The 23,261-nt window shown below is 38.9% G+C and overlaps 1 protein-coding gene across 8 annotated transcripts in view; it reads right to left on the bottom strand.

Annotated features, from left to right (window-relative positions):
• Nucleotides 1–23,261, bottom strand: part of ARPP21 (cAMP regulated phosphoprotein 21) — a 292,758-nt gene that overhangs the window by 51,863 nt on the left and 217,634 nt on the right. For all 8 annotated transcript variants that reach the window (XR_012644549.1, XM_074988190.1, XM_074988187.1 and 5 more), the window contains 4 exons: nucleotides 21,385–21,554; nucleotides 19,054–19,158; nucleotides 16,531–16,791; nucleotides 5,582–5,708 (listed from right to left, as the gene is read on the bottom strand). Coding sequence is in view for 7 of the 8 variants with exons in the window: in XM_074988190.1 (XP_074844291.1) it covers nucleotides 5,582–5,708; nucleotides 16,531–16,791; nucleotides 19,054–19,158; nucleotides 21,385–21,554 (663 nt within the window). In the remaining variant the exon portion in view is untranslated. The remainder of the gene's footprint in view (nucleotides 1–5,581; nucleotides 5,709–16,530; nucleotides 16,792–19,053; nucleotides 19,159–21,384; nucleotides 21,555–23,261) is intronic.

The raw sequence follows: 23,261 nt of genomic DNA on the forward strand, positions 1-23,261 counted from the left end.
TGGTTGACTTCAATGTCTGTCTACAGAGAGGAAGGCCAATGTGAGCGTTTCTTCCCTTGACCTTCCTTATTCCTCGCCTCTTGCAAGAGGTTCTGGGGTCGACTTTGACCCCAGAATGTGTCATTTTGTGCACATGTGAAACAAAATCCCAGAACATCTACCCTGAGCAGTTTGATCTTCTGTGGTAGTGTGATTTTAGCTTTGCTGTCAGTAGTCAATTTGTAATGAAAGAGCTACCAGGGCTCAAGCAATTAGGTGCCAGGGCTCCAGCAAGCTTTTTACATTTATAACTGATGCAGCAAGCCCAGAGTTGCTGGAGCTATGAAATGTCAGACCTAGGGATGCTGGGGTTCAGCCCTGGTACATATGATTCACTGGTTACTGGATATACCACAGTTTGCCAGTGAGGAGAGCATGTAACCAGCCAGACCAGCTCCTATAGTTAAACTATGCCCCACACAAAATAATGTGTAAAAATGATTCAGCAAAAATCCATCTTAGAAATGTCTGGAATAGGTCTGATAATATTACACAAGTAACGTATCATGAGACTGAGAAAGCAAATGGCTTGTCCACTGAAGATTCTTCTTCGCCTGTGCATGAGCATAATATTTACCTCTCAAAGTGGTATTTGTGGGGCTTAATTAGCTCATATTTGCAAAGCACCTTAAAAATTAAATATACTCTCAGTGCTAAAATTATTATTTTGAAAATAAATATTCAGACACACTGAAATGAATCATTCCATTGCTGATTTCATCAACTGCAGTAAAATGCAAGTATTTATTACCGAATACATTTCTATTTTATAATTCAAGGACAAGAACAAGTCTCAAATGCTTTCAAACTACTGCCACCAAGAGACCCATATAAAAAAATAAAATACTTGCTGATGGTAGTAGCCAAGATACAGTTCCAAAGTACTGCTATATGACAATACAGAAATATCATTTCACTCAGTCAAGAAAGCAGACATTCCATGGTACAAAAAAAGATGCATCTATTTGTTTTAAACAGCTAGTACTCTTTATGCTGAAATATTAGCAAGATGAAACCAAAAAAAACGGGATAAATTTTCATTGACCAGACAGAAATCCCACAGTTCAAGGAATACTGAGATATATTTGGGAAGTTCTAAAAATTACAGAAATTCTTTTTCACAACACTGATCTATATGATGTTCATTTGAGCCCAGACCTGTGAAGATTTTATATCCTGATTTTCAAAGAAAATGAAGGCAACTTTCTTTACTATAAAGCTTAAAGATGATTAGATCAAGAGAGTACTCCTACATATAATTATTATTTGAGAAAAGTAATTTGAAAATATTCTAACTATCCATCTAAAAATGTACTGTGCATGTGCTCTGTACTAGCCAATGCCTTGGCCTTGTTCTCATTAAGTTAACGGCAACCCTTTCATTGACTTCTAGGATCTTCACATTTTGCAGGATTGGGCCAAGGGCTGGTGCAGTGGGAGTGAAATGAAGAACAAATTATTTATCTACATGAAGGAAAACTAAACATTTCAAATGCTGCACCACTGTTCTGTAATGAGCAACACTGCTAAAGCTGTCTCTGTGACTTCATTCTGAATTTAAATTAACATACTGTAAACAAAAGGTTTCTAATGGAAACCTTCTGTGAAACTGCATATTGCAAGAAATGGGTCTCTTATCTTCTCATACTAAGCAACAGTCTAAAATATGTCTATTTATCTATCTGTCTATCAAGAGATCTCATCCCTCTCACCAAATGATTTATTGCTGTTAGAGCCAAATCTAATTTCAGGTGAGCTCATCTTTTTTTTTCCCCTGCCCTGGAGACATTTTAACTTCATATTGCTCTCTTTTTACAACCATGAGAGAATACAGACTCCCTTAGCCATTAAGGATGCTGTACTGACATTTTACTTTACCCATTGCTGTAAAACTCATCATTATTGCTCCACTCCTGAAGAGACCTTTTCTAAGAAAAACAAAAACAAATTGCTGGCATTAGATCAAACCTTCACCTCTGCAGCCCAAAGTGTGAAAACTGTAGACCTTAACACCTTGACAAAGCTATGAAAGCTGCCAAAACCCTCCTGGGCAGGCAGACTGTCTTACTCTAGTATAACATTCTTTGTGCTCAAGGGAAGGTCCCAATATCTCCCTGGTCATCCTGCTGCATTCAATATTCTACTGGTAGGCACACAATTCAGTCTTCCCTATGCCTATCTATATTGCAGCAGTTTTCTCTCACCAACAGCAAAGGGTGCTAAATCTTCAGGGAAGAAGTTTCAGGAATCATTTTATCATCTGCTTCACTCATGTCTGCCTCCTTTTCTCACCCACATGAAGTCTTCATCTGCACTCTTTGTGGCCATCATTACTACATGTATGCCTCTTTTTAATTTCCATGTGTAGCCGTGAGCACATTCTGCTCATATGCTAACCTCAATCCTGGTCCTTAATTGTACATTTGAAGGTCATTACCTCCAACACTGCCTAAAGCTTGAAACATTTGCCTTTGGACTGCAACATGCACTTAGACAACCCAAAGTATCAAAGCTTGGAAAGGTACATGGTGTTAAGTGGTTGTGTGTATGTTCCTGCAGTACTTGAATGATATCCAAAAAAATTTTTCCCCAGAGCCTGAATGGCTAGTGAATGGCATGCAATATATTTGTGTCATAAGCAGTGTACTTCATTATATTTCATGAAACATAATATATATCCATCAATCAAACCTGGAATACTAGTGACTTTCTAAATGCTATGGGAAGTGTAGGAACATTAAAAATATAATAATCAATCCACATCCATATTGTCACTGACTGCCTGCACGAAAAGAAAATATCATATAATCTAGTTAAAGCCCAAGAAAATCTTTTATCACTCCATGCTTACTTCTCAAAGACATTTTCAAACATTTCAAAACATAAGTCAATAGCAAGATGGAGATCCATATTGCTTCAGGAAATAGAAGAAAATGCATCTCTGAAGGTAATTAAATTTATTTCTACATGGGTTACTGAAAATTGCAGACCACGAGTCAGCACAGTTATATAAATCAAGAAAAATAGGACCTGGGTCTTAAGAAAACCTGTGAGATGGATCACCCTGGAGTTCTGGAAGGTGGTGGGAAGAGAGCACTGACTTCAAAGCATCCCCATCTCTACATCACACCTTAGTGGAGTACCCTCTATGAGCTCAGTCTCCTTAGGTTCTAGCTGCATGAGGCATTGAAGGTAGCAAAAGGGGATAAGTTATTCTCTGTGGAAATTTCCCCCACAAAGATAAACGAAAATCTTTGGGTCTCTCTCCTTCAGTTAATTCTTCCTTACATAGAGGATGGTGTGACGGCCCAGGATTCATTCCCACTGTCAATCTGTCTCTGACAGGAGCTATGGTGTCTCAGCAGCAGTATGGAAAGGCTGGCCTTGTACATGGGACTTTTGGGGTCCCCACTCTGTTAATGTGAAAAGTCAGCAAGCTCGGGAAGCTGTGCTCTTTGCCTTAGTTGTCCTCTAATCTCTCATTAAGTAAGAGAAGGCCTGTAGGAAACTGATTTTCTCTGTGGAGTTTCCTGCGACTCCTACTCCCCTCATGCAAGCATCTCTATGAGAGATCCAATCTGGCCCATAGTTCGGGCCCATTTAAAAAAGTTGATTCTGAAATCTTTATGTTTGGGTCTTAGGGCCTGTGCAACAGGGAAAGATTTAAAACGAACCACAAAAGAAATAGTAAACTCTCATCACAGAATGTCAGCATGATAATGTAATTATTTTTCCAATGGGGTTGCCAATGATTGAAAGGAGGAATTTCAGAGATATTGACAACTTTTCCAAACTCAAGAGACTTCATCAAAATGCCTTGGCACATTCCCAGGTGAAAAACAATACAAAAAACACATAAGCAAAAATACAACTGATGTCCTTAGGTAGTGTGCACCCAAACACAATAACACAATGACTACTACACTACAGTATATAATTTAACCTGGTATTCAGATAGTCTCTCTGTGGATCAATTAGTAGAAATATCTGCAAAAAAACTTGCTGAAGCATTTCAGAATGTGTCACATGTGTACTTTAATTCCAATAATGTGTATGTTACGTATCTAGCACTTAATTGATAAGTGTAAATATGATTTGATAAAAACACAGTCAGCCAAAATAGTACCATACAATTCAATCTGCACTTAGGTTCAAAAATCTACTGTATACGGAAAATAAATATGGATATCATACTGTAAGACAAGATAGCTTAGAAGGAACAGATGGTCTTTATGGAATATTTCATCTGATTGAGAATTGTATTCTCCCAAAGCTACACAAATCCCACCAGCCATGATGACCAAAAGCAACACCTCTTTTATTAGAATACTGGATGTTTTTAAAGTAGAGCCATTGATCTTTCACAAACATCTGTGCTTTGCTGTGGTTTTTCTTTTTCTCTGAATGCCTAATAGAGTGCGACATACCTGTCAGCAGTTACCTTACAGAGACTGGGAGATGGGCTAAATGACCCCCCAGATGTCTTCCATTTCTCTACAGGCTTTTATATTAAAGGACTTGTGGATCAAAGCCTTCGCAGGTATGCTGATTTTCCACAAGACAACAAAATTTACAGAAATTTTGTCCAACCATTTGCATTTCTGGAGCTATACCAGAATAGACAGACAGTGTATTATCGTACATGACACATTTATGATTGCATACCCTGTAGCAATACAATCTCCCCTACCAAAGCTAATGCTTGTCTAAGACACAGCATGGGGAGGTTTGCACTGGAGAAACAGACAGTCAATAATTTTTACAGAAGCTCTGTTTATTCGTTAGGAACACAAAGAACCTTGCACCAGCACAAATAAACAAACCAATATCAGTCTCACTTTGTCTCCCCCATCCTTAACATGGTTTTATAAGGAGTGGCATGATACAGTAGGAAAAGAGACCGGTTCACTGTGAGACCTGCTACTCACTCTCTTACAGTGTAACGGCCCCCCTTCCAACTGCCCATCGCTGCCGGGAGCAATCATCCAACTGGGAGCCACACACATATTAGAGCACCTCCTTGCCTGCTGTTTTCATGAACACTAACCTCGAAAGGAGGAAAAGTGTGGAATATTACCAAAGTAAAGACTGTCTTTCATCTGGCTGGCTCCATATTACAGACATAGTTTCAGCTATGTAGAGCAGAATGCCCCCCTGAATATGTCCATTACAGGTTTCTTGCTTTAAACATGTTTAGGGACCTTGCACGATGAAGGAAATAAAATGTCACTCTTGGCTTGCGAATGAAATATGAATTACCACAGTAATTTGCCACTTGTCTTATTTCTGATCCAACACGTAATGTATTATTTCCAGCAAGAACCACGCTGTGTGCCACGTGCTAGATGACAGCACGGAAGCACGCTTGCCTTTCTTGCAAAGGATGGCTTTTCAAGCAAAGTTGTGTTTTGGACTGTTTCAACTTACTTACATGGCCAATTTGCAATGCTAGCTTTTCAGGCCCAAAACTGAAGTATGATCAATAGGTTCATCAGTAAATGCAACACGCATGGCTGAAGAAATGAGTAACAGATGCAAATACCTGCTTGCTGTGCAGTCTGGGGTATTTGTTGACTCCTCTGTGCATTGTACTGAACTGAGGCAATGGGTCTATACGGCTGAGTTGCTGAGGTAGGGTACTGACCAGATGGGTAGTAATACACTGGCATCTGGGAAAAGCAAAAACACCAACTGAAGGCACAGAGAAAAAAGAGTCCAGGGAAGTAGCTTAGTTTTACAGTAATCAAAAGAAATGACTTGTACACTGCATTTTCAAGCACTGCCATGTAATTCTAATTTGCTATTCCAAAGGGATTATCAATGTTTTAAAGATTAACAAGGTTAGTGTGTAAGTTGGAAAACACTTGATGAAGCAGGAGGATGACTAAAATGTTCAAAATATTTAACCACTTCGTTTTCCATCTAATTTAATGTCATACAAAAAGAAGCAGAGAGAAATAGCAGGTATTTTTTAAAAGCTGTAAAGTTACATATAAACAAGATACCAAAAAGAATTACAGAAGTACCATGTTGCACAAATTTATAATGCTATTATGAATGTATTGTAGACCATATGGAACCAATTAAATGCACTCTGGGGAAGATATTAAATGGACAATGGAGAGCAGAAATGGCTTAGAGTCAAAATATGCATGTTGAATGAAAGTAAGGTATTTGTTTTAGAGAGTCTCCACTGTTACATTATCCCTCTTTAATAGCTAAATGCCTACCTGACTGAACCACTCCCTTTTAACACTTCTAGCACATTTGGCATGAATATATTATGGATTTAAAATGATTAGCTTTTCTCCTCTTGCAAAATCTTTTAGTGGGTATTGAGTCAACCAGCATTGCTAGATGTTTTATCTTACAGAACACAGCTTACCAAGGTACCCTCACCATATAGGTGAAAATCAACTTTGAGGCCCACTGAACACAGACTTTTCACATACTCTTCATCACCACTAAAGAACATCTGAGCTGAATAGATGTCAGTGAGTTCAGTAGCACTCCATATTTCTCATCTTCAAAGGAATGATTCTGTAGTGGTTAATACAATGCAACATAAAATCCACACAGAGGCATCTCCACGAGATCTTTGAGAGACAACTTTTAGGTGTTATTCTTAGACTATCTGACATGTATGTCTGGGCTTCTTTCTAACCAGCAGAATTATATTTATTTCCACGCCTAATATATTGCCTGTTTTAAAAAAAGAGACATAGAATGCTTTTTTTTTTTAATAAAATAGGAATTTCTAAACATGGCTCAGAGTCTGCTACCTTTATTCATGCTGAGCAGTACATTAGCCCAGGAGTACTTTCACTGGAGATAACTGGACTTAAGAAGACTTGCTCAGTGAGGCTATGTCTACATTAGAGGGTTTTGTTGGCAAAACAGCGCACAAAGCATCCAGATTCCCAAGGGTGTTCTGTCAACAGTAAGTCGACAGAATGCAGCACTTGTGTTGACAGCTGTACCCTGTTCCCCATGAGAAACAACACCTCTGTCAACAGAGATCTGTTGGCAGAAAGCCAGTCTGGATGTTCCAGGGGGCCATGTGTCAACAGACATGACTTCTGGGAAACTGGAAACTTGTCTGCTGTGCTTTTGGTTGGCTGTTTTGCCAACACAGCAGCCAGGAAGTCTAGCCACTCTTGGTCGACAGAGCAGATCACTCTTGCGATCTGCTTGGTAGTTGGGCTGCACTGTGTCAACAGAAGATTTGTTGGAAGATATCTTCTGACAAAAACTTCTGTCAACAAATTCTTGTAATCTAGACATAGCCTGAGAGTATAGTTAAACAGAATAAGGCTCTATATGACAGATGTCCTGAAGAGCCAGCAGAATCTATTTAGTATTAGGATAAAAATCTCAGAGACACAAGACTATCATCAATCAAAAAAACAAGCAAACAAACCAAAAATCCCAAAAAACTACCAGGTGTAAAAGAACTAAGTTACAGAAATATACTGTGTCATGCTGGCACATGGAAGTATACTTATTAAGGGTCTAATGAAGATTTTTATCCACTATACAATCACTTCAAGATATACCAGTGCTTGCAACTAATGTTTCTATAACTCTAAGAACATTCTCACAAAAGTTTCCCAGTGGACATTGTTTCACAAAATAGTGATACCGACATGAAAAAGAGAAGAGGAACAACTACAAAGAGGAAAGTAAGGTGAGAACACAGCTTATGGGGATGAATCACATATGAGAAGTGGTGAGGGGACCAAAGGAACATGAAGGAAAAGTGAGACTCAGAGAACCTGGACTGGAGAGATGACTGAAGGGAAAAGAACTCCAGGAAGACTGCAGAAGGCCAGATATCATGGCTTTGCCCATGGTTTTCTCCTAAACCCATGTAAATACTGTTGCTTTGTCAGGTACAAACAGCCAGAATCAAATAATGAACGCTTTAATTTGAACATGTTTTGACCTACTATAGTTCTGAATAATGGAGTAATGCTGAATCATAGCCTGCCCTTGAACTGAGTTTTACCACTGAATAGACCAATAGATGCAACGGGCATAATGTAAGCACATTTGCTACCAAACGTAAGCTAAGCTCTCTAAGGTTATGTCTACATTAGAAGCATTTGTCTACATAAGTTATTGTCAGATGAGGGCTATGGTTTTGTCAGCAAAGATTGTGGAGCATGCACACACAAAATGGGATTTATCAACAGCACCCGGACAAAACACAGCACTTTTGCCAACAGCATTCTGCCTTAAAGCTTTGAGGTATAAATGTTGCTGATGACAGATTCTGTCAACCAAAAAGCTGTGTAAATGCCCCCGGGGCCTCTCTTGACAGACAGGGCATCCAGAACAATGGGCAACCCTGTCTGCTGTGCTTCCGGGTGCCTGTTTTATCAAGAGAGCGGCCAGGCAGTCCAGCTGCTCTGTAGACAGAGCAGAGTGCTCTCCCAATTTGCTTTTGTGTGTGGCTGCATTCTGTCAACAGAAATTTTAGCAGGAAATCTCTTCCAACAGTGACTTTTGTCAACAGAGCACTGTAGTGGAACCATAGCCAAGATTTTCTGACAAAACTTCTGTTGAGAGAACGCGTCTACACATAAAAGCAGATTGATCTTTTGATCAACTCTGTCAATAAAAGGGGTCGCTGGAGTTTCTACACAGCTTTTTTATTGCCAGTTTCTGTCAACAAAAAGCATTTTGTGTGTAGATGATCGGTGAGTTTAGTCAACAAAACCCCAGTTTTGTCGACAACACTCTCTAGTGTAGACATAGCCGGTTAGTGTGACAAACTCACGAATAAAAGTAGCTACAATCTTAAAACATTTTAAAATAAATGACCATGTGAAAACAATGAGAACTACCTCTTGCATTTAATCATTGCATGGAATATTTGTCAGTATTAAATTAAAAAGGTAGCCCAAGCAGTTCAGGTTCAGAACTGAAGTTTTAGTTGAACTTAGCCCTTTATAATAAGTGTGGTAACACTTAACACATAGATAGCACTTAACATATTTAAAAGCACTGTACAACCACAAACTAACTCAACTTTGTAGAAAAAAAGTCAGATTTTATCTAGAGTTAGCTTGTAAGGATTTTCTAAAATTCACTGGAACTGAATACATTTGTCCTACACATCATTTAGTAGCTTATCAGTATAGCCATGTATCACTTTGAAAAATGTTGTTAGTAGCACAGAGCATCAGATGGAAAATCATTTCATTTGGGGTGATTAATGGTTGAATTTGAGCGTAATCATGCATGGATGACTTGCTAAGAATAGACATTTTTTGTTAGATGGCTAGACACAGAATATAGACATGGGCTAAAGTGAATCTTGGGCTGACAATTATTATTTATTGATCTTGTAGGACACACTTTAATTTGTCTTCTGTACAGCTCTTCTTCTGCCTACAGACACAATTTCCCTCTCAAAGTAATCCAAGTCTGATATTTGTCCACTGTGGTATTGCTTTAGTTAACAACAGAATTCAGAGATAGCAAGGAGACCAATTAGGTCATCTTGTCTGACCCTTCTCTACTTTGCAGAATTACTCGCTACCTGAATCCAACTAACATTTTCTTTGACTTGTGCTTGACCACAAATCACTGCCATCTCCCTGCTAGTTGACTGAAATGCCCAACTGCCATGGATATTAACAGCTTTTCCTCTAATATAAGTCTAGGTCTTCATTATGAACTTTTGCTGGCACAGTTTATTCGTCAGAAAACCAGTACAAGCTATACTGGCCAAAAGCTTGCCTAAAGTGAGAGGGTGCCCAGAACAGCTGTATTTCTATATCTCAATGGATTTATAGCTAAACAGATACAACTTTATCCACAAACCCTTTCTAGTGTAGAGTGGACCTAATTTTTCTCAGCTTCAACACTTGACTTCAATCCTCCTATGTTGTGAAAAGAAAAAGAAAAAGAGAAAAAATCCTTTCTTCATTCATGTTACTACTTTGAAGCCACATATAGGCTATCATTTTCTTCTTGAGTTACTTGAAGAAATAATTTGTTAAATAATTTATCTAAACTATTTAACCTTAACTCAAGTCTCTCCACACATTCTGTTCTCCATCCTGTTTTCCTAACATGGATCCTAAACAGTGTTAGAACTCTGCCCAATATTCCAAGGACACTCAGACCAGTGCTATGTAGAATGACATTATACCTTTGATATATTTCGTATGATCACCTATACAATATATAGAGCTCTGGAAAAAGCAATCACTTTTTCTTATTTTGTTCCTATTTAGTTTGCTATCTTCTGCTTTCAGATGGCTTTCCGGATAGGTTTTCTCTAGTTTGTTGGTGTGCTGTTTACTTTCTCACTCTCACTTGATATTTACTTAAAAACCATTTTGTCAAGTGTAATGCACTCTCCTAACCTCTCCTGGTCAAAGTACTGTTTGTTTCTGTCTGCATGTAGGTTTTCTACTCCAAATGTTATTGACAAATTTGGTTACAGCTGAATTTATGTCCTCCTCTGTACTGTTAAGGAAGCCAGTTACAATGTTATTATATTTCATAGTTCTCCTGGGGGTAGAAAATATAAATTCTAACAATAAACATGTATAACTCCCATCAGTAATAATGGCAACTACACTTACATGAGAGAATTTACAGGGCATACACTGACCTACAGAGATCTTTGATATTGCAAATTCTTCCAAGTCATGTGGCTGTCCTGCTTTTGTCTTAATTTAGGAGCATACTGTCCTTTACACTGGCTACTGATAGGCTGAGGGAAAGAAAATAAATGTAATGATTTGAGAGTTGTTCTCAGGAGGATGATTCCCTTGGGTGGAACAGTAAGGGGGCTTGTTCCCCCACAAATTAGTGAATATTCCCAAGGATGAGTCAAGAGCAATGCATGGAGGGTTTCTGTCTCTCTCAAAGTATGCTTCTTGCTTGCTACAGGCCCTAAGTCTCAACTTCACATAGCTTCCACAATACCAGCAAAAAAAAAAAACCCAATTGAAATTAACATAAAGTGGCCACTATCAGAGAATTCATGGCTGTACAGTGCCTGGAGGACGGTCTCCTCATCTGTGAATCCCATTCTCCTGGGAGAGGTTTCCATGAAAGACGCTGCTTCTGCTACTATCTCAATGTTTAATACTTTTTTTATCCCCTCAATCATACAGAGGGAGGAAAAATTTGCCATTTAGTCAGTGCAGGAGAGTATGCTTCTGATGTTTTTTCACTGAAAATAGCAATGAAATGTGGTCTTTTACTAGAGTGCTTGGGCAATGAGCATGCCATAATGGCTGTCGGCTTTAGAGGAAAATAGACAGGACCAGAACTGAAAGGTGTCAGAAGGGCAGTTACCCAGGATGCAAAGTGGAAAAATGGGAAGGAAACATGATGAAAAACCCAGTGTGGGATGCAAATATGCTTGCTAGTCTTGGCACAAAAAAGCTTAGTTATTGCTCTGCCTTGTGATATGAAAGCAAAGTAAGAATTTATCAGCGAAGGGAAGAAAAAGAACAAATGAAATGAAGATCACTGTACTTAATTTCCACTAGTGAACTTGTTTGTTACAGAATGATGCTGAAGCCCACAGAGGAGAGGCTAGATAAAAGACAGATAATTATGTTTATGTTACTGAATAATGAATCAGTTCATAAGACTCAGAATATGCAGTGGAGGAGGAGGAATTAGAAGAAGACAAAGGGTTTTTTCTTTTCCTTTAGATGTATCACACCAAAAGCTGTTGGGTACTCTTTTGATGAAGAATGGGAAAGGGAGCCTTGGAAACTGCAACAAAGCCAGCATTAATTAAACTTTAACATATTAATATAAGATCTTTCTAGGCTTGCAGGGTTCAACAATTTTTTCTTCTGAAAGGAAAAAGGGTGAATTAGCTGGACTTGCTCCTAAATTTCAATATTGTGCTGTATTCCAGTGGCATTATACCAGAGGTGATCCACTAGAAATCTCATTGCAACTACTTTTACAGGAACTAATTAGTCATTTAGACTCAAGCCTCCGTCGTACTGATATAAATTCAATGGCAACTTCTGTGACAGAGAAATGCTTTTACGTTGACTGTATTACATTGATTATTCAATTATAACATTTTGCATGCGTAAGCATCTTAACTGGTTCGTTTAGTTGCTCTGCTTCTCCTACATAGAACAAAAGAAAAAAAAAGCTTTCACTCTATGTCAGTTATTCAGATTTCAAGGCCTACTGCAAAAAACAGCTATGTAGCATTGACAATAGGAGCTAGGAAGTAGCTAGGTAGGTCTTTGTGACATAGGACATATTGTTTGGGGTTTGTCACACTTTGCTTCACTACACTTACCAAAGCAACATCTTCCTAGTCATTATTGCCTCTGTTATATAGCTATGTTTCAGAACAATCCACTTCATCTGCAGCCCATAGATCATTCAGTCCATTCAGGATCTATGGTTTATTACTTATTCTGGGATGCATGAGTAGTGGACTTTCAAGTGTGAGCTGAGTGAGTTATTTCACCTCTTTATTTGGCACTGCTGGAATATTATGTTAAGTTCTAGGGGCCAGAATTAAAGGCAGATGTGAATAAATTAGAGAGGGCTCAGAGAAGAGCCACAAGAATCATTAAAGAACTAGGAAACCTGCCTTGTAGTGATGAGCTAAACAGACTGTGCTCTTTGAGTCAGAGAGGTGGGCAAGGGATGACTTGATCACAGTCTCTAAGTTCCTTCATGGGAAACAAATATTCAAAAACAGGCTCTTCAATCTAGCATAGAAAGGTGTCGTCCCACCCAGTGGCTAGAAGCTGAAGCTAGATAAATTCAGATTGGTAACATGGTGTAAATTTTCAATGACAGAAGTAATTAACAATTGGAACAATTTGCAAAGGGGCATGGTGAATTCTTCATCACAGGCAATTTTTAAATTAATGCTGAGTGTTTTTCCATAAGGTCTCTTTCAGGAAATGTTTGGGAGAAGTTCTCTGGCCTGGGTTTTGCAGAAGGTCAGACTAGATTACCACAGTGGTCTCTTCTGGCCTTAGGATCTATAAATCCAGGGGAATTCTCATCTCTGTACTAATCTCTAATGTAACTATCTCCATTCATATAAAAGTTTAATTACAGTTGCAGAGAGCCTTTGCATAAGAGCTCCACATCCCACCAGTAGTTTTGTGGTCTGCAGCTAAGGAACTTATTCTTTGTCCTCATCTTTGCAAATCTACCTATCCTCAGAACTGGTTGGACCAATAAAAAGCTTTCATACATGATGCTTAGACACCAACATGATAGGTGATTAAAAATACCATCAAGACAACAGTTGGGCAGAGCTGTGAAGCATGCTGAACATAAGAACAATCCTGAAATTTATGCAGAGGAAAAGGAAGAGTCAAGTGGAAGGATTCACTGAGGCATGACATGGTCATAAGAGGTGAGGAATTCGCATCCCTTCATTAGTTAACTTTCAGTTCCTACTTTGAAGGTTATTTTCACCACTATGACAGCAAGATATTTGCATTGTTCTTCAAAAAGACAGCTTAGCTAGAAGAAGACAATTAATCAGCAACTTCAGAGTTCATGATTGAGTGGCTGTGTAATATGTGAGGCCTCTCATAGATATTTATGTAAATTAATTGTGACACTACTTAAAATGCATTTTCTGGTGCATACATTTTAAATTAAAACATGATCAGTTAGATAATTTGTTTAACACACACAAACACACACACATCACGGTGTATATACTATTATTGTATAACAGATGTTACAAAACAAGCAATGCAATCAATATATACAGCATATTTTCCATCTGGATAAATAGAACGCTTTGTTTTATTCTATCACAAATTATAACACAGTAGAGTGGTACCTCTTAAAGGTTGTGAACAACACTGCAGCTACCTTGACACCGATGCAATCCAATGCCTCCCCCCCATAAAATTACCCTGTTAACTACAATATCATTTCAAAAGACAAAGATGTTCACTCTGATAGTGAACATCTGCTTTAGATTTGAGCATTTCCCACATAGTGAATATCGTACAGAAGCATATGGCCCTATAGTGTTCTTTGTTTCCTCAGTTCAGCACTAGCAAAACCTCATTTTTGAGATTCTTTTTTTTTTAAAGTCTTTAATTTGAGCTGAGCAAAACTGATGTAATTTGTTTTTGGAAAATAATGAACACCAGTTTATCATTTTTGATATTTTTCTCTGCAAAATTTCAATGTTTTCATTTATCAGACAAATTAAAAATCTTCAGGGTTAATCCTGAGCACAGTCTAAGAGCTATTGTCCCACAAAAATTGCTGCTGAAGGTGATGGTGGCTGGTATGTACGCTCCCTCCTATGCAAACTTCATGGATTAGAGAAACAAACATAGTATTGGGAAGCAGGAGGTTCTTATTTCCCTTCTTCACCACTTCATAATTCTTTGGAAATCTGTATTAAAGGAGAATCCAAAGTTCTTGGCCATCTGCTGGGAGAGGGCTCACAGACCCACAATATTTGAATCCAAATGTCTAAGAAAGCTGGAATTCAACAGGTAATTTTGCAAAGGACTGCACTGGATCTGGGTCCAAGGTAGTCTTAATCCATTATTGATTCTTTCCACCAATACAGAATTTTACTAACATTTTTAATTGTCTCTCAATGTCCCTCTGAAATAAAAACCTGCATCCTCTGATTAAAAACAGAGAAACTGAGGCTTAGAAGTTAAGTGATATGTACAACATCACACACTCAGCCAGTGTCAGAAATACAGTTAGAACTCAGGCTTCTTGAAATAAAATCCTACGGTTAATCTCCAGAATCCGTCGGAACACAATGCCCCTTCCCCTGCTACTTCCCTACCAACCCTACAAATATTGGTAATGTTTTCTGTAGGTGAAGTCTAACATATATATAGGCTTATAAGAACCATCCCCCTGCAACAGCAAGGAAGATACCCATAGGGAATTAGGACTAACCCCATTTCATTCTTTTGGAAATCTATGACCAGAAGGCTTAAGTGACTTCACAGGGCATACTCAGTGGTACAGCAGAATCGGCATGGCCCATTGATACAGGGGACCTAATTCTAACCCTGACACACTGCAATAGCCATGAAACACATCACTTAGCATTTCTAAGCCTCAGTTTCTGAAACACAGCTAGCTCATATTTTTCTAGTTCACCAGGAGTGATCTAAAGTTTGATGAAATAATACTTGAAATGTTATAGAAAAAATATTAAGAAAAGCTAATGGCAGATGAGGGAATGGAATCCAAGACTGTAAGATTTTGGTTTTCTGATAAATCTGTTCACGTAGATCATGTAGTTTGGATTGGGAAAAAAAAAGAGAGATTATTAGTTCTTTTGTAATTCACATGTGCGAACTTTTGACATTCGGCGAGTTGCTACACAGAGAAAAATATCTCCTGTAACATTTTATATAGTAAAATAAATTCGTAATACAGCCCTTCCATAATTTTTGCACATTTGAAAAACAGACAAATTCCATGTGAAAAGAGCGTTTGTGTTAAATATTTTAGCACTATTCAATATTTTTCAAGCTCTTTATTAAGAAAATTACGTACATGGAGAGAATGACTATATAATATTTAGACTCAAATCTCAGGTGCAGTTGTATCTTATGAGGCATAAAACCACACATTCTTCTATTTTTCTGTCCTAATAATTAGTGAAATAAGGAGGCACTGCCTTTCAGGACTGTTAAAATAGCTCAACGGTCCAAATTCTTTGTTATTACAACAGCACAGAGATATACCAATAACTGGGGTTGTATTGTTAATAAGGAGGAATAAACAGAAATATCAGAAATAACACCAGTTACATCATTTTATACCAGTGTTTCATGAGATTTTTTTTAAACAAATATTTTTCTAGAAGCTAAAACTACCACCCCATCAATGATACTTTAGCATTTTAAGCTGCATGTTAAATGCAATTTTCTATAATTAAGTTGGAAATTTGACTTTTTAAAATGTATACCTTGAAAATGGGCCAGAAAATCATCCGTTCATTTTACTTCTTGACAGTAATCACTTTCTGTGTTCTGCAAGGATACCCAGGAGATGTGCATAGATGTATGGTGACAAGCAGTAAAACATAATCAGTCTTCAGGAAGACAGTAAAAATTACTGATCTGTGGTGTCTAACATGTTCAAGTCAATTAAATATGATGAATGGCTACCTCTGTTAGCATGCATGTGGCTCACAGCAGAAGAGTGACATTCTGTGAGTGTTTGTTCGCCCTCCTCCTTCTTTTTCTTGTACAATCACTTCCTGAAGCACAGATGGATGCTCAGAAAATGATGGTGGGGAAAGGGAAGAGTTGTTGGAATCAATGAAACAACAGAAATGATGGACACTTCCCACTGCAAAAAAGTAATTTGCTCTACCATAGCTGTGGATTTCCTGAAAAGATATTCTTCAGTTACCCCCTCCAGCTGTTTGTTCTCTTGATGGTGCTATAAAGAAGTCCCATAATTTGGAACTGTGCGCTAAACTTACTGTAAAGAGGTAAAAATGCGACTTACCTGAGCAGGTGGAGGTTGCTGTACGTAGCCCTGGGGTGGTGGTGGAGGCTGTAGTACTTGTTGGGATACTGGCGGCCCTGAGCCCGTGAAACTTCCTGGGGGAAGCTGCTGACTTGGGGATGCCATGACATAACCAGTCTGCTGGCCAGATGGCTGTATGATAGGTGATGGGTAGACAGGACCAGAAGGTGACTCAGGGTTGTCTCCTGATGACTGACGACTTAAGCTCATCTGGCTAAATTGTGTTGTCATGTCATCTCGCTGTGGGGCAAAAGTCAATTGAAAATGATTTTTGCAGCAGACATTTAGAAAACGAAAAGCAGGTTCAAAGAATGTCATAAGAAGCAGGTGAAAATAAATGAATGCACCACGTAACAACTCAGAGTTACCAACAAAAATAAATAGCAAATAAAAATAAAACACTGAAAATGTCTAGAAAAATGCTTCTAGAGACCATAAGGTAAATTACGTTACATGAAGCAACAGCAGCTCCTTTTTGGTTGGAATTCTTCAATCCTATTGATATGTTTAAAGATGAGTGAATTATACATCTTTCGAAGGGACACAATTTGAACGGGAAGGACAAATCACTACTTTGTAAGTATGGGCTCCCCACAAACATGGAATTTCTTAACTAAGGATACTCTGGTAACTAGAGTGAGATTTTATGAGGATCCCCAGGGAAATTCAATTTGGTTGAGGAACCCTTGTTTCCTCTGGATATCCCAGTCCATGTATTTTAATATAGTACCAAGCAAAAGTACATAATCTGGAGGCTGAATGGTTTGCAGCTCTCAGTGGCTAGTCAAAGACTTAAGTTTCTGAGATGGTGTTAATAAACACATAATACAGTTCTGTTCTAGGGCCACCATCTAACTAGGGCAGGGACCAACGTCCCAAGTGGGCATATAAAGTGGAATCCTGGCCCCATTTAAATCAATAGCAAAGCTTCCCTTGTGTTCAGTGCAGCCAGATTACACCCTGCAGGCCTTGACCTTACCAAAGGATTCAAGAGGACTCAGTGAGGGTCTGAGTGAGATTCTCAAAAGGTATTTAGAGGCCTAAGACCCACTGACAAAGGGAGTTAGGAGCCTAAATATCTTTAAAACTCCGGCCTTAAAGGGCTTTGCCTACATAGTACCTTTGTCTTAATATTGGCCTGCATTCTGGACGTAAACAGCTTGAAGAAAGCTTTGTTCCCCTGACAAATAAGAATGTACCATCAGTGCGCGTTATGTATAAATGCACAGACTACATTCCCCTATTGTTGTCTCACAGCCTGTTACTGAAGTGGGGGTGGCAAACACTGCAAAGATTTTTTCCTCAAATATTCTTATGAATATTTAAATGAATTTGCTTGGATTGTGTCCAAATCCCTATAATGTTTACTTTCTAATAATATGGTAGCAGAATATGGAAGTGTGAATTTTTAAATGAACACAACAGAATATTTATGGAAAACTAATTTTCAGTTCATAGATGCAGAAATCTCATTTTTCAAGGCTTACACTAATTCCATCTGGTCATCATTCTCAAAGCCATAGGCCAGGATCTGGCCCTGCATTTTTTAAAACCAGGTTTCTGCACCCATATGTAAGGAATCTTAGTTAGTTGCTTGAATTTCAGAAATGCTGTGCATCCACAGCTGCCACTGATTGGATGGCAAATAGTTTGAAATAAGCAAATTTGAAAAAAAAATAGCAATTCACAAAGAGAAAAATGAGGAATTTACATAATACATTAACTATTATGAATCGACTTTTATATATTTCTGTAAATGAAACACCATGAAGTAGATCGTCACATACTTGTCAAGGGAGCTAGTACTGGGTTACACATCTGCTGCGAATGATAATTTTTCTACAGGGTCTCCAGTGTGTGTGGATGTATCGCATAAGTCATTGCTGAGCCTTTAAAATGTGGTGCTTTTCTCCTATGTGTTAGTAGTACTATTTTGGCCCTGAAGGCATATTCTGCTTTGTTTTCATTATTTAGCATGACCAAATGACATTTCTAGCTTGTGGACATCAGCCACAAAGCAGAATAAAAGAGAAAGAGATAAAAAAATCCTGTACAGTCTGCTAAAATGTCAGCTTCATCCTACAGTAGCATAATGTTAACCTTGTCATCATCAAGCCAGATTCAGACTCCAGAGGTATATTGTTTTTATTCTGCATGTCCGTTGTCATGATGCACAATAGATCACATGCCTCTAGAGCTGCAGCTGTTTCACAGATACTCTGTTATGCAAGTGCTCAGTATCGGCTGGACTTATTTCATGATCATGCTTTTAGAGTACAGTGGTTTCTACAGACTTTGAATCAAGCACACAACGCGAGTCTTCCACCTTCTCAGAGGACACAAAATGCTAAATTATTCCAGAAGCGTTAAGTAAAAGAGAGAATTACAAAAGACCTTAACAAGAGACGCCCTGCAGTCCCACACATTGCTGTCAAACACACACATGCTCACCTCAGACACATCAACCAAAATCACATAAAAAAGTAAATAAATCTGTAGTACCACAGGAAACTGCTGCGTTGGAGAAACTGGCAGGAGATGCTGAGGTGGATAAGAAACTGCTGGATATTGGACTGACTGGGAAGATGGCTGCAAAGCCTGAACAGGCTACAAAATAAAATAAGACAATAAATACAACACTCCAAGACATAGATAATAGCAAAACGCTGTTACTGTAAACTAAAGCACTATCCATGCAGTTGATCCACCTTCCAGTAAAGACAACAGATCAGTTACTGTGACTTTAAGCTTGCATTTGGGTTCCTCAATTGCCTGAGTCTTTGTTATTAATTTCTGCTAACAGACTTTCAAGATCATGAGATACATGAATAAAACCATTATTACTTTATTATTAGCATGCTGCAATGCTGAAGCAAGGTGCTACTGATAACTCAGAGATCACAGAGCGAAAGCACCACATAAGCACAGATATGATTTTTTCTTTTAATGGCTAATTTAAATCCAGAGCGATTCTCATGTCAAAAACCAATTACTGTAAAGCTATTGTGCACACAGTGACTCAAAAAATAGTAACAAATTTGTGATTATTCAGTTACTTTGGAGGTGATATTTTAGGTAGATGAATGAATGCTTCTGTACAGAACTATACAGAAGGTATTTCAACCTAGGGATAGATTCAGCATTCCTCTCATGTTAGTCACTCATTTAACTGAATTCTACACGAGCTTGGTACTATTCTGCCTTTTCTTTTCCAAATTATTGAGAAGAGCTTTCTTTGAAATTGAGCTTATAGATATTAGGACAAATTCTGCATCCATTAAAACCAGATTAATTTACTGGCTTCAGTGGAGTTATCCTGGATTTACCCCTAGGTGACTTGGGACCAAACTGAATATCCTCAGATACAAATATGGGAGAATTCTCCATGTGCAAATTTGGACTGTTCTTTGAGCACCACTATATTGTCTACCTCCGTCCTAGAAAGAGCTTCCACGTAGTTCTTTGTGTGTTCATGCTAAGGGAGTAGGTAGACTCTCATGGGCCAGATGGGGCCCTCTTTCTTGTCTGATGTGTGATATAATGCTAGGTTCATTGAACCCTAGGCTGCATTTACTGTACTAAGGATCCGACCTCTCACCTCAGTAAAAGTTGAGCCCTGAAAGTTCTCTGGCAATATGACTCCATTCACACAGTACTCGAGAAAGCTGAGAGGGGCTGATTGGTTTGTACAGCTCAATTTGTGTCAATATATTATGTACACTGACCACGATGATTAAGACTTCCAGAACTGTCTTTAATAAGTTCCAGTGATGTCCTCAGTCAGACAGATGTTATACCAAACTAGGCACTGGGCCTTAGGGGCTTTCTTTTTGTACCACATTTTGGATATCAGCAGATTGAGAAGTAGAAAATAAAAATGTGGCAATTAAACACTCAGCAGTGCTATCTCCTTGTATGAAGGTTCATGAACCGCCTATTAAACTAAACAGGACATATCCATATACTATATCAGGATAGGTGCTATAGATAGGAAGATGGACAATCAGATAGGAACCCCACACAAATTAGCTTTAGGGGTCCACATTTACCAATAGTACAGGTTAACCCTCTCTAGACCAGCATCCTCAGGACCTGACTGGTGCCAAACCAGAGAATTTGCCAAACCACAGATCAGTATTGTGTAGCAGCATTACCAACACTTCAACTGCTTACTGGGCTCTTAGAAGACACTTAGGGGTAAATTAGAGCTAAGTAACACACAGAACACTGAAAGCCAGGATTGGTGGCTGTAAACAAACTCTGTGGGGCCACAGGAGCCTTGGCCATGCCCATGATAAGTGGTCATCTGGCTGACTGAAATCATGACAGACCATGGATGTTGACAGATGAGAGACTGCAGGACTAGAGAGGTTCAACCTGTATTAGTATTACATCATTATAATTGAGAAAATTATATATCTATATAAAGAAAACTAACAATATGAAGTCAGAAACAGTTAACAGTATAAGCATAAGGTGTTGAGTAAAAGATGAAGAGGGCTATGTACACGTATCCCTCAGCCTTTTACAAAATTATACATTGCACCAGTCTGTGGAAGAAAAACAATTAGACTTCTAGTCACATTTCATTTTTTTTCAGATAGAATCTAGAGACTTTTCAGACAGCACCTCATTTACAAATTACAATCTACCTGTTCCCTCCACCCAGAAAACATTTGACACTTTTATTTTGTTATTTATTCAAAAAAATACACTGACATTTTGTCTAGTTGCTTTTTTTAAATTATAGTGCTGCTCTGTGGGGAAGGTAAACACACCTACTTTCCCAGCCCTGATGAAATCTTGTTCTCCCCCTTTCAACAGTCGCCATACCTGTGTAACGAGGTGACCTGCAATTTGCTGCTGGGGCTGTTGAACTTGCTGCTGCTGTTGGGATGAAGGCTGCTGCTGAGATTGTCCCACAAGCTGGGTCCTAATTGGCTGCTGGCCACTGGGAGGGTTGTATATTGCAGGTGTACCATCAGGATTTACAAACGGTTGTCCTAAAACAACATATGCTTAATTTGCAATTTTAAGAAAATGGCATATCCTAAAAGAAACTAGAGAGACATATATTTAGAAGCGGCACTTCTGTTGTATTAATTGACCTTCAGCAGTAAAGTGCTCCTTGTTCAGAATGCCTTCAGTTAAAGTTGCTGCTCTTTGTTTTTTGCTGCTAAGTCTGTTAGCATCTGTCAGTTAATAGCACTTTAAGATGTAACTCACCACATTTCTTCCACCAGTCAGATTTAATGCATCTCTGTACATCAGATCCCTGAGTAGTACTTCTGACTACATGTTTGTGCCTCAATCAATATCCATAGCCCTTTGTATGCAGCAAGAGAATGACCACCGCAGTGGAAAGATTATTAAGGCTCCTACTAAATACTGATCTAAAAGGCATTTCAGGTTTGTTCTCTCTGGCCACTGCTGAAGATCTTTAAATGCAGAGGCATAGTTAGGCATTGGGGGGCACACCAAAAACACATCATCTGTTTACACCAGAGTAAAGCACAAAATGGGACCAGGCTGACAAACTACAGAGTGGCAGTGCAGCATGCAATTACATGAGTCATTGAAAGCAGAGGCATACATGCTCTCTACTGTCGAACATTGCATGACAGTAATGACGCTTACATTCCTAACTCCTTCCCATCTGCAGCAATGCACTTTTGTTTCAGCAGTCTTTTCTACCCCAATGCAAAATGAGGGGAAAGTTACAATGACTGCATCAAGGCGGTCCAGATATTATGGTTAGAAGCTGAAAGAATGTACTTAAGAATGTCCTTCAAGTTAACTCATCAATGAAGCAATTAATGCTGAAATTTCACCATGGAACACATATCAGGGATAGAGAACATTCAGGTCCATTTTATCTCCATGTAAATGGTGGGCTAACCACAAGACTACGCTTAGTGCATTTTAGTTCAAATAGAAAAAAAAAAACCCTGCTGACTGAAGGTAGTTACACACCTCGGAAACAAGTCCTAAGTGACTGTAGGAGATCATTCTGGAAATTCACAAGCAAAAACCCTAGAAATGTAATTGAATGTAGGGGTCAACTTTTCCCCTCAGTTATACCCTGGGTGGCACTTTAATCACAGCATGCATTTTGCTGCCATTTCCTGAATCATTTGGAAGTTCACTTTTTTCCATCGAGTTTTTTTGCCCTTTGTTTTTCCCTTTATAATATGGGGAAGAGGCAGAGTGGAAAACAACCTTGTAAATATCAACAGCAATAAATTGTTTCCCCTCAGTTCTCACAATACAGTAATCCCTCAATTTACGCAGAGGTTGCATTCTGGGCAACCTCTGCGCAAATCAAATTTTTGCATAAATGGGGGAGGGGTTGAGGGGAGTGGGCACCTGGGGGATATGGGAGGGGGCAGCCACGCAGCCCCCAGCTTCTCCCAGCTGGGGGGCACAGAGCTGCTTGCTGCGCAGTTTCTGGGGAGCCTGGTGCACAGACCACTGCTTGGGGCATCAGTTGTCCCAGCTGGGGAGCTTGGCACACAGACAGAGGGTTGGGGACCTCGGGACCATGCTTGCGTTTCTCAGGACCATGCTGCAAGCCTCTGTGTGCATGCTAGGCTCCTCAGCTGGGAGAACTGGTGTTGCAAGCAGCTGTCTGTCAGGGACAGCAGCCTGACTCCCGGTCGCTGCCCCTGCCAGGAGCAAGGGAGGATAGAGAAACCAAAATGAAAAAAGAA

This window comes from Carettochelys insculpta, chromosome 2 (genome assembly GCF_033958435.1).
Source record: "Carettochelys insculpta isolate YL-2023 chromosome 2, ASM3395843v1, whole genome shotgun sequence".
In the NCBI taxonomy this organism is placed as follows: domain Eukaryota; kingdom Metazoa; phylum Chordata; order Testudines; family Carettochelyidae; genus Carettochelys; species Carettochelys insculpta.